At 32.5% G+C, this 13,445-nt stretch overlaps 1 protein-coding gene across 2 annotated transcripts in view; it reads left to right on the top strand.

Annotated features, from left to right (window-relative positions):
- Positions 1 to 13,445, top strand: part of LOC143079435 (phagosome assembly factor 1-like) — a 67,398-nt gene that overhangs the window by 35,243 nt on the left and 18,710 nt on the right. For both annotated transcript variants that reach the window (XM_076254773.1, XM_076254774.1), the window contains exons 4-5: positions 485 to 528; positions 9,306 to 9,385. In XM_076254773.1, coding sequence (XP_076110888.1) covers positions 485 to 528; positions 9,306 to 9,385 — 124 coding nt within the window. The remainder of the gene's footprint in view (positions 1 to 484; positions 529 to 9,305; positions 9,386 to 13,445) is intronic.

Genomic DNA, 13,445 nt, shown 5'->3' with positions numbered 1-13,445 from the left:
CTTACAGGGTACATGCAAATTAATATGAAGTTTCTTTATATAAAAATAAAGAGATGTGGTATGATTGCCAATGAGACTACTATCCACCAAAATTCAAATGAATTGGATGTAAGCAATTATAGGCAACAGTACAGCCTTCAACAATGAGAAAAACCATACCATGTGGTCGACTATTTAAGCCTAATTTCAGCCAACAACATAACTTACAAAATCAGCCAATAACAAAACATAGTCAACACTTTCCCTGACATACAATTTTCCTTTAGCATATTACCTACATGTATCAGTATTTTAGAAGTTTTAAGGATTATATGATGGAATTTTATATTTGTATTCTCTGTGCATTTCAACATGAGACACTGTAGATATCTTCATATAGTTAATATGGATGTGTCACACACCAACATTTTCAACTAGTAAATAGTGTGTGTTGAATTTTGAATTATGTTTAGTATAGATCACTTTTATTTTTATATATTTTCAGGTCATTGAAGTGAATAACTTGGGAAAAGTAAAGTTAAAATATTGGTATGTATAATATTGTATCTGTCTAAAATAAATCTACACTTTCCATGATTTTTTATGAGTAAAGTAATACTTTTTTGTGGATTTAGTGGGTAAAGGGGTTATAAACCACAAATTTATAGTTAAACTACTCGGTCACCTCCCGTCACCTGGACACCTGTAATTGAGTGGTCAGATAGAACATGCTTCTTTTTCAATTTATGCTAATTAGATACAAATTGTACTTAAAACTTCAAAAGACATCTGCCTGATAACAAGTGTCCACTTCTGGCTAGCCTCTTAAACTGGACATGTAACTTGTTATACAATGTTGTATTTTAATACAAAACTAATATCTTTTGTTATTTTACGGAAGATGGTCAAGGCACGTGTGATGTATGTTTCTTTGTCCAGGGGTGGTTTGGATAATTAATTGTGAAAATATTAAATAATTTGTTTAAGTGATGTATTTAGAGTTTTTATTTCCACCCGTGTGGCCTTTGTCCGAAAGATCTGTAAGATTTAAAGGGGCTTAGATATATTGACGATGAAAAACTTATTAAAACAGTAAATATTCTATAGTCTGTGCAACTCTGTTTTGAAGGTTACGGAGATGCTTTTAAGTTTAGTATTGTCTAAACAAATAAAATTTTTATCAAATGAATATTTGTATGAAGTACAATTGATGAAATATTAACCAATTAATATTATTTATTCCTTCTTATTATTCAGTCCTGATATTTATTAGTAAATTGAAACTGATTTACTTTGTAATATTTTAAGGAGTACAGATTATTGTTTTGCTGACCTATGAATTTTACATGATTGTACAATGTCCTTAAGGATTTGGAAACTTCTGAATCTGTTGACCACAAAGTAAATCATGAAAGATCAAAACATCATTGTTTATTTTATTCTGTTATGTCACTCTCAGGAGTAATTAATTGAATTTATTGAAAATAGCATAAATCACAAATATTAGGATTTGATTATTGATATTAATACTACATTTTATTGCAATACATTTTTGTGTATTTGGTAGTATCCTGAACATACAACATCGTGAATTTAGAATTAATAAAAAAATATGTCTTTTGATTATTGATTTATGAATACATTTTTTTTAAATTGAATCTATAAATAAATGTTATTTCTAGCAGATGTGATAGATTAGAAGCCATCAATGCCTAGTAATTTCTGATGCCCCAATTATATTTTGGGAACTGGTCCTTTTTACAGAAATATGAAACAGATACAATGCAGTTCTGATCCAATGACCTTTTATATTTTTCTTGAAATGAGTTGTTTCCCGTTATACAATTCAAGTCCCGAACAGTTTTAAGCATTACATGTTCCGGTTAAAAAAATATGTTAAAACATTTTAGGCAGCAAAGCGGCTGAAAGATGAACTTGGTCACCAAATGGGCTAACCATTATTCTGAATTATGCCGCAGACTTTTTATACTATAAATACAGTATACTAATCTAAATATCAATCTTAATTTATCTTACAGTAAGCGTCACATGATTTTATGTGGGCAATTTAAATATTAAAAAAAAAAAATATGATAGCAATGTTTCAATGATTTTGCTATATTAAGTTCTGATATAATGTTGTTTTGTTCACGAGATATTTTTGTTTTGTTTTGAAAGAACACTGTCGCTCTTGGTTTTTTTTATGGTTTCAGTCTAAAACATATCAGACAGAAATTTACCTGACTAAACCCTACGTGTACTTCCCAATTTATCATCCTCATCTTTGTTTTTCGTGAAATAATTGACAAGCTTCGCTATTAGTAAAGCATAAATTTACTTGTCTGTATTTTTACTTCGTGGATACTGTTCCGACATTCAAGGTACAACATGTATATATAAATTGAAGAAGAATGTGAGCAATTACTAAGTTTTATCATAATATTTAAGTAAATGAGATGGACACTTCTCAGTACTATTATAAAGACCTACACGCTGAATCTTTTTTTTTTTTATTTCTCCTTTGAACACCTTATTCCATACTCTTGCGTGCTAAAAGAATAATTGGAGACTTGGAAAATTAGATTAAAACAAAAATTAAAGTCTTTGGATTGATCTAAACAGAAGTTAAAACATCTTCAAAATAAGAGGCTAGCAGCCAAATATTAATGGTGTTATTTTATTACAACAGCCAATGTGCATTTTGCTTTTACTCAAAGTCTTAGGTTGGCCATCGTACTACAGCGTAACCACCATCACACTTCAGCGTAAATATCAACAAGTTAACGTCACAATGTTACCATCGCACTTCAGCGTGTTAACCATCGCACTTCAGCGTAGACCATCACACTTCAGCGTGCCCATTGCGGTTCGGCGTACCATCGCGGTTCCAAGTCCTACAGAAGTTGGCGAATGATAGGGGAATCCTATAAGTCCCTTAATTTCCTTATGCAAAGAGAAAGGCTTCTTTCTGACTCACTTATAAAAATACAGATTGGTTATTAATAACTGTAAGAATGCACACATACCAAACATATATAGACATGAAATCCCCAATCAAATATTTTTTGTAAGTCTTTTATTTATATATCCTATAAAACATGTTATATGTATATATATTCTTTTGTTTACAAAAAAGAAAGGTATTTAACGCCAAGAAGTCCAAAGACATTTCCCACACGATGATAAAAATAGTCATTCTTAAGTAAAAGGATTATTTTTGTACATTAAAAAGGATTCCCGCTGATCAGTACCAAAGGAATTCGCTATAAATATAATCTATATTTAGTAACGTGCACTGTTGTTTTGATTAATATAGCTTAATCAATGATTATTTCCTTATATCGTTACTATAAAATGAAGACATTCTGATAAACAAAAGTTGCGTGTATAAATAAGCTATAAATAAATTTTATTGATATACACAAGTTTACAGTGTGTTGGAATCATTAGTTTAAGTGCTCGCTTGGGAAAAGAATATTTTTTATTTGTATGTCATGGAAATTGAACAGTCTAACATGATTTTGATTCAGCCTAGATTCCCTAATGATATAGGGTTTGGTGGCAGGCTTTGCATTTTTAGTTAGTTACAAATCTTCAAAGATAACTGTTTTAGCCGATCTTTGTGACAAAATAAACATATTTTTAAAAATCAAATATCCATTTAAAATAATTAATATTAATAAGGGGTCTCCATGACAAAGTATGTATGTGATAAAATCATAGATATTAACTAGTATAATAATTTTGGTGGGGAACTATATTTTCATTGAGTTACTTATTACTTAAGGTAACTAATATTTAGGGTATGGGGAAGGTGAAATGGGAGTGGAGTGGGACAGTATACATTTTTGTAAGTGACCTATTTCAATAAAATAAACATTTTAAAAGGTGTAGTTGTAATTTTTACTTGCATTTTTCGTGGATATTAAATTTCGTGGTTATATAACAAAGTCTGCATACATTCCTTTAGAACATTTGTGATTCTTTGAACCTTAAAATTGGTGGTTGCCCTGTTTCCACGAAATCCACGAAAATTAGTATCCAACGAATAATAATGTATCCACAGTATAGTAAATAACCCATTCATATTTTGTTTCAACAAATGTGTTTATGAACTGATGTAGCACATAGCAGCAATTGACATTTTTGTCGAGCCTTCAACTTTAGTCGAAAAAGCGAGACTAAGCGATCCTACATTCCGTTGTCGGCGGCGGCGGCGACCACAAATATTCACTCTGTGGTTAAAGTTTTTGAAATTTTGATAACTTTCTTAAACTATACTGAATTTCTACCAAACTTGGACTGAAGCTTGTTTATGATCATAAGAAAGTATCCAGAAGTAAATTTTGTAAAAATAAAATTCCATTTTTTCCGTATTTTACTTATAAATGGACTTAGTTTTTCTGCGAGGAAACATTACATTCACTCTGTGGTTAAAGTTTTTATACGACCGCAAAAATTTTAATTTTTCGTCGTATATTGCTATCACGTTGGCGTCGTCGTCCTGCGTCATCTTGCGTCTTGCGTCGTCGTCGTCCGAATACTTTTAGTTTTCGCACTCTAACTTTAGTAAAAGTGAATAGAAATCTATAAAATTTTAACACAAGGTTTATAACCACAAAAGGAAGGTTGGGATTGATTTTGGGAGTTTTGGTCCCAAAATTTTAGGAATTAGGGGCCAAAAAGGGCCCAAATAAGCATTTTCTTGGTTTTCGCACTATAACTTTAGTTTAAGTAAATAGAAATCTATGAAATTTTGACACAAGGTTTATTGTCGAGCCTGCAACTTTTGTTGCAGAAAGCTCGACATAGGGATAGTGATCCGGCGGCGGCGGCGGCGTTAGCTCACGTCTTAAAAGCTTTATATTTTAGAAGGTAGAAGACCTGGATGCTTCATACTTTGTATATAGATGCTTCATGTTACGAAGTTTCCGTCAGTCACATGTCCAATGTCCTTGACCTCATTATCATGGTTCAGTGACCACTTGAAAAATAAGTTCAAATTTTTTGTAATGTTGAATTCTCTCTTATTATAAGTAATAGGATAACTATATTTGATATGTGCGTACCTTGCAAGGTCCTCATGTCTGTCAGACAGTTTTCACTTGACCTCAACCTCATATCATGGATCAGTGAACAAGGTTAAGTTTTGGTGGTCAAGTCCATATCTCAGATACTATAAGCAATAGGGCTAGTATATTCGGTGTATGGAAGGACTGTAAGGTGTACATGTCCAACTGGCAGGTGTCATCTGACCTTGACCTCATTTTCATGGTTCAGTGGTTATAGTTTAGTTTTTGTGTTTTGGTCTGTTTTTCTCATACTATATGCAATAGGTCTACTATATTTGTTGTATGGAATGATTGTAAGGTGTACATGTCTAGCGGGCAGATGTCATGTGACCCTGACCTCATTTTCATGGTTCAGTTATCAAAGTTAAGTTTTTTGAGTTTTGGTCTTTTTATCTAATACTATATGCTATAGGTCAACTATATTTGGTGTATAGAAATATTTTATGATCTTTATGTCAGTCGCGCAGGTTTTATTTGACCGTGACCTCATTTTAACGGTTCATTGCACAGTGTTAAGTGTTTGTGTTTTGGTCTATTTTTCTTAAACTATAAGTAATGGGTCAACAATATATGTTGTATAGAAGCATTGTTAGCTGTACATGTCTGCCTGGCATGTTTCATCTGACCTTGACCTCATTTTCAAGGTTCATTAGTCTTTGTTTAGTTATCTTGGTTAATGTTAAGTTTATGTGACAGTAATGAAGCTTAGCTTTATACTTAGGACTATCAACATAATATCAGATTAGTATAGAAGGCGAGACATTTCAGCGTGTGCACTCTTGTGACTACAAAAGAAAGGTTGGGATTGATTTTGGGAGTTTTAGTTCAAACAGTTTAGGAATTAGGGGCCAAAAAGGGGCCCAAATAAGCATTATTCTTGGTTTTCGCACAATAACTTTAGTATAAGTAAATAGAAATCAATGAAATTTAAACACAAGGTTTATGACCACAAAAGGAAGGTTGGGATTGATTTTGGGAGTTGAGGTCTGAACTGTTTAGGAATTAGGGGCCAAAAAGGGGCCCAAGTAAGCATTATTCTTGGTTTTTGCACCATAACTTTAGTATAAGTAAATAGAAATCTTTGAAATTTAAACACAAGGTTTATGACCATAAAAGGAAGGTTGGGTTTGATTTTGGGAGTTTTGGTCCCAACAGGTTTTTAGGATTAAGGGGCCCAAAGGGTCCAAAATTGAACTTTGTTTGATTTCATCAAAAATTGAATAATTTGGGTTCTTTGATATGCCGGATCTAACTGTGTATGTAGATTCTTAATTTTTGGTCCCGTTTTCCAATTGGTCTACATTAAGGTCCAAAGGGTCCAAAATTAAGCTTAGTTTGATTTTAACAAAAATTGAATCCTTGGGGTTCTTTGATATGCTGAATCTGAAAATGTACTTAGATTTTTGATTATTGGCCCAGTTTTCAAGTTGGTCCAAATCGGGGTCCAAAATTAAACTTTGTTTGATTTCATCAAAAATTGAATAATTGGGGTTCTTTGATATGCCAAATCTAACTGTGTATGTAGATTCTTAATTTTTAGTCCCGTTTTCTAATTGGTCTGCATTAAATACCAAAGGGTCCAAAATTAAACTAAGTTTGATTTTAATAAAAATTGAATTCTTTGGCTTTTTTGATATGCTGAATTTAATCATGTACTTAGATTTTTGATTATGGGCCCAGTTTTCAAGTTGGTTCAAATCAGGATCCAAAATTATTATATTAAGTATTGTGCAATAGCAAGAAATTTTCAATTGCACAGTATTCAGCAATAGCAAGAAATCTTCCATTGCACAGTATTGTGCAATAGCAAGAAATTTTCAATTGCACAGTATTGCGCAATAGCAAGAAATCTTCAATTGCACAGTATTGTGCAATAGCAAATATTTTCAATTGCACAGTATTGTGCAATAGCAAGAAATATCTAATTGCACAATATTGTGCAATAGCAAGAAATTTTCAGTTGATTGGAGTTATCTTTCTTTGTCCAGAATAGTAGTTGAATCAACTTAAATCATTGTTTTATACAATACACAATGTATATTCACTTTTACTACCAACTGACAAATTAAAACAATCTTTACCATTCAGTGATAACAAGCACTTTTTGTTACATTTTAATATTTTATGATGTATTTAAATGAGTAGTTATTGTTGCAAACTCCATTAGAAATTTGAATTGAGATCAGTTTTGAAAAAAGGGAAAGGGGGATGTGAAAAAAAAATGGTGGGGGGGGGGGGGGGTTAAATTTTTCTCATTTCAGATTTCATAAATAAAAAGAAAATTTCTTCAAACATTTTTTTGAGAGGATTAATATTCAACAGCATAGTGATTGCTCAAAGACAAAAAAATTATTTTAAGTTCATTAGACCACATTCATTCTGTGTCCAAAACCTATGCTGTGTCAACTATTTAATCACAATCCAAATTTAGAGCTGAATCCAGCTTGAATGTTGTGTCCATACTTGCCCCAACCGTTCAGGGTTCAACCTCTGCGGTCGTATAAAGCTGCGCCCTGCGGAGCATCTGGTTAAAATTTTAATAACTTTCATAAACTATCCTTGATTTGTACCAAACTTTGACAGAAGCTTGTTTATGATCATAAGATAGTATCAAGAAGAAAAATTTGTAAAAATAAATTTCCACTTTTCCGTATTTTACTTATAAATGGACTTAGTTTTTTTGCCAGAAACAAAACATTCACTCTGTGGTTTAAGTTTTTAAAATTTTTATAATGTTCTTAAACTATCCTGGATTTCTACCAAACTTAGACAAAAGCTTGTTTCTGATCATAAGATATTATTCAGAAGTAAATTTTGAAAAAAAAAATCCCTTTTTCCGTATTTTACTTATAAATGGACTTAGTTTTTTGTCGAGCCTGCAACTTTTGTTGCAGAAAGCTCGACATAGGGATAGTGATCCGGTGGCGGTGGCGGCGGCGGCGGCGGCGGTGTTAGCTAACTTCTTAAAAGCTTTATATTTTAGAAGGTGGAAGACCTGGATGCTTCATACTTTGTATATAGATGCCTCATGTTACGAAGTTTCCGTCAGTCACATGTCCAATGTCCTTGACCTCATTTTCATGGTTCAGTGACCACTTGAAAAAAAGGTTCAGATTTTTTGTAATGTTGAATTCTCTCTTATTATAAGTAATAGGATAACAATATTTGATATGTGCGTACCTTGAAAGGTCCTCATGTCTGTCAGACAGTTTTCACTTGACCTCGACCTCATTTCATGGATCAGTGAACGAGGTTAAGTTTTGGTGGTCAAGTCCATATCTCAGATACTACAAGGAATAGGGCTAGTATATTCGTTGTATGGAAGGACTGTAAGGTGTACATGTCCAACTGGCAGGTGTCATCTGACCTTGACCTCATTTTCATGGTTCAGTGGTTATAGTTAAATTTTTGTGTTTTGGTCTGTTTTTCTCATACTATATGCAATAGGTCTACTATATTTGTTGTATGGAATGATTGTAAGGTGTACATATCTAGCGGGCAGATGTCATGTGACCTTGACCTCATTTTCATGGTTCAGTGGTCAAAGTTAAGTTTTTGAGTTTTGGTCTTTTTATCTAATACTATATGCCATAGGTCATCTATATTTGGTGTATGGAAATATTTTATGATCTTTATGTCAGTCACGCAGGTTTTATTTGACTGTGACCTCATTTTCACGGTTCATTGCACAGTGTTAAGTTTTTGTGTTTTGGTCTTTTTTTCTTAAACTATAAGTAATAGGTCAACTATATATGTTGTATAGAAGCATTGTTAGCTGTACATGTCTGCCTGGCATGGTTCATCTGACCTTGACCTCATTTTCAAGGTTCATTTGTCTTTGTTTAGTTACAAAAAATGTATCTTGGTTAATGTTAAGTTTATGTGACAGTTGTATTAAAGCTTAGCTTTATACTTAGGACTATCAACATAATATCAATGATGAGTATAGAAGGCGAGACATTTCAGCGTGTGCACTCTTGTCTTCCAGTTAACATTACATACAGTCTGCAGTTAAAGTTTATAAAACATTTATTAGATTCATAAACTATCCTGGATTTTTTACCAAACTTGGAAGCTTCTTTCAATCAAAAGACAGTATCGAGAGGGAAATTTTTATTGATGTTTTTCCTCATTTTTGTTGAGTCTGCGATTAACAGCAAAAGTAGGCGAGACACTGGGTTCCGTGGAACCCTTACGAATTTTTCTAATGTTACACACTTGATTTTTAACAACATGTTGTTTGTTTTTTTCCAGTGGAGTCCACTTCAGCTCTCCACAAGTACAACCTACTATAGAACAGATAGACCAGTCCTTTGGAGCTACTCACCCTGGAGGTATGGTTGTTAATCATTGCATATTTGGTTTTGAATAAATTTGAGAATGAAAATGGGGAATATGTCAAAGAGAAAACAACATGACCACAGAGCAGAAAACAGCTGAAGGCCACCAATAGGTCTTCAACACAGTGAGAAAATCTCCAATCCGGAGGCGTGCTTCAGCTCAAACAAAATATGTATTCTACAAGTTCAATGAAAATTGAAATCGCACTAAACTCCGGAACATATAAATGAAACATACAAGACTAACAAAAGCCAGACTTGTGACAGGCCCAAAAATAGTGGGGTTAAATATGTTTTGTGAGATCTCAACTCTCCCACTATACCTATAGCCAATGTAGAATAAACAAACACCCACCAATATGCACAGTAAAACTCAAGTTATTGAAAAATTTGTTCTGTATTGAAGTTTACCTATACCAATATTATTGAAGTCTATAAAAATTGGTATACCACAAATAATTATGAATGCATAGTATAACTATTTTTAGCAGCAGACATTTATTTTGAGCGCCAATTTACATTTTTAGAAATTGTACAGTAAAAAGCAATATGTGTTTTGTTGATAAACCGTCATATATCTTTAAGGCATTAGTTTGTTTACTCAAAAATTTATTTTATTCATGTAAAATGTTTGATATTTTGGGTAATGAACTTGCCTCGAAGATTCTCACCAAGTTATTGATATGATGGTAACCATTCATTCATATTAAGACGTCAGTTTCCAAAGAAAGAATCATTTGAAAACATAAAAAGAATATTGTTTCATTATGTAGACAATATTGACGGTTAATTGTATTCATCAAAAGTCATTGATCGAGATTATAAGGCTGGAGGACAGAAGGTTCCGTTCAATAAATTCTTGAATTGTCTCGTGTCTAATGACCTTTAGAATTGCAAAGACCGTTAGCTACCCGTACATTTGTTTATTAAGAATTTACATGGAGAAGGACATGCAAGATTTTTTTACAAATTCTTATGAGCATTAAGTTTTTTTTAATTGCACATGAACAATTGTTTTCGACTCCTATCTTCAGATTGATATGACCCTTTAAGAGTGTCATTATAACTAGATTATTATTTATCAGTTATCATAGTGAAAATGCTCTTTGTTAACTAAAAATTATGTAAATAATACAGTTTATTTTGCCATTATTGACAAGTATGTAACTAAAATATGGGGGAATAATTAAATTACGAATAATAAAATTATTGGTACCTTGGATAAAGAAAATTAAAAAAATTTTCTATTGAAAGTCGACAAGCAAAAGACACTTTTTGTGTCCCCTACGATAATTGCCACTGAAGATGGTGATACATAGATATTGGTTCTTTGGCTAAAGACAAATATTTGATAGTCCTTTCCTTCACATATACCACCGTGCTCTGTCACTCTGTATTTGACTTGGTTTTGAGATGAGTGCAGGATTTACCACCAACCTCACAATGTGTATCATCAGTGAATGGAGATTAAATCAAGTTCTTCCTTCACATATATCACCCTGCTCAATCACTCTATATTCAACATGGCTTTGAGACAATTGCAGGCATTAAGTTTAATTGCATCATTTTGTTAGTCTATTATCCTTAAGATCCTTGCTTACTGCTCAATAATAGAGCAAAGTGAAATACAACGATGTGTGTATAGGTTTTCAGTTTATTTTTACACACAGATATTGTTAGATTTTAGTTGCGAGCCATAATTTGATGAATGAGCACGATGAATGTACATCAAAGCTGCCCATTGTGTCTAGTTTCTGATATTTTACCATATTTATGTAGAAACTGATTATCTGTTTATTGTTCTTTAAGTGGTCTCTCTCCCCCCCCCCCCTCCCCCCCCTTTAAGACAGTTTAATGCTTGATGAAAGCAAGACTTCTCCTCAGACATTGTGACATTGCTGATGCTGCCTTCTCTGGTCTCAAATCCATGTTACAAGAAATATGGAGTGACTGAGCAGGGTGATACATGTGATATTTGCTAAGGGAAGTACTACCAATTCATTTATTGGATGTTTCAACATTGCATTATTTATGGGATAGAATCCTTTTGTTACACATGCAAGCAGCCAGGCAATTTTTTTTTATAGCATTCAATTTGTTGAAAATCATTTATGAATTAATGCAAAATGCATTTTTTATTCAAAATTTAATAATAATAGTCTAAACATAACTATTTACATCAGAACCAACAGTTTAATTTGCACATCTGATTGATAAATTCATTGTTTACAAAACATGCACATGCACAGTCCTGGTCAGATATGAAAAGTGTTTTTAAAAGGTGTTATTAGATATACATGTAAGAAGATGTGGTATGAGTGCCAATGAGACAACCCTCCATCCAAGTCACAACTATGTTAAAAGGTAAGTCAATATAGGTCAAAGTACGGTCTTCAACACTTAGACTTGGTTTACACAAAACAGCAACCTATAAAGGGTCCAAAAATGACATGTAAAATAGTTCAAACAAGGAAACCAACACTAATCTATGTAAAAAAACAGAAATGAGAAACACAAAAGACAACCACTGAACAACAGGTTCCTGACTTAGGATAGGTGCAAAAACCTGCAAAGGGTTTAAATGTTTTAACAGGTGCCAACCTTCACCCTAACTTGAAAATTATAGTGTAACATCACAACATACATTTATCAGGAAGGACGTGCACCCTGCGCCTATAGCGCATATTGACAAGTAATGGCGCATACAGTGACAAATGTAAGCACCCATGTGGCGCACGATATTTTTCACTTCGTTTTTGAAACGTTAAGATATCGTCAAATGAATTTCCGATCGTGTTCCGTGCCGCCATGTGTGTGTACACAACTGTGGGTTACAATGTACCAAATAAAATTACATGGGCGCAGCCATTTTATGAAGGGAACATGACATAGAGATAAAAATAGATGGCTCTCTGTGATTGGTTGTTATTTCATTTATGTATATTTTTTTTTGGAAAGCATAATGAATAAAGTTTCATGCAAGCACATACTGTCCTTAAATGTATAGGATGAAGGGTCGGAATTTTTTTTTTAATGTTGATCAAAATTACGGAAAATTTAATGTGAAATCGTAAGGTATCGTAAAAAAACCCAAAATACTTCAAGAAAAGCCATGGGACCATATATATTCAAGTGCGGTAAAATCACAAATAGATATTGAGCTTCAATTAGACAACAACAGTTTTTCCATAATTAGTTTATTAAAGACGCCATTTAAGGAAATAATTGCTAAAAATAGCATTGCCGGTAATGGGGCCCCATTTATATTCTATTTTAACTTATGGATCAGAAGTATGGATATCAGAATTCAAACCAAATTTTGAAGCATTAGACAAAAGTAAATTAGAAAAAACACAAAATTCCATATTCAAAAACATACTTGGGGTTCATGGAAAGTCTTCCAATCTAGCAGTGCGGTGTGAATTGGGCACTTTACCCATTAGCATTAAATGTTATCAACTTATGTATAAATACTATGTGCGTCTCAGTGATATTGGTGAACGGTCTGGTGGTCCGCATGAAATTCTCAAGGCTGCTTTTGAAGTGGACAAAACTCTCAGAAATAGAGAAAATTCATGGTCTAATAAACTATCTGAATTAATGAAATATATTGGAATACCCTTAAACAAGCATTGTAATAGTAATTTCAAACAGAAACTAGAAGATTTCTACAAAAATAAAATTATATTTGAACTATCTAAGATAAAAGATGGAAACTGTGGTAAACTTTCATTTTTTAGTAAAATTTATACTAAATTTAAACAACAAGAATATTTAAACTTTAATATTCCTAAATACCTTAGAAAAAAACTCACTAAATTAAGAATAAGTGCACACTCATTAGCAATAGAAACTGGTAGGTATGCAAGACCAAAAATACCCTCTAATGAGAGATTTTGTAAATTTTGCACAGGAAAAATTGAAAATGAGATACATTTCTTGATTGAATGTCTGCAATATAACAAAATTAGATCTAAATATAAAATTAATGATATTAATTCAAATAATTTGGATGAAAATTTTACCAAAATGTTAAATCCTATGTCTGAAAAAG

The sequence above is a fragment of the Mytilus galloprovincialis genome, chromosome 6 (assembly GCF_965363235.1).
Source record: "Mytilus galloprovincialis chromosome 6, xbMytGall1.hap1.1, whole genome shotgun sequence".
NCBI lineage: Eukaryota > Metazoa > Mollusca > Bivalvia > Mytilida > Mytilidae > Mytilus > Mytilus galloprovincialis.
The sequence above is the reverse complement of the archived record's forward strand: the minus strand, read 5'-3'. Positions and strand labels throughout refer to the sequence as shown.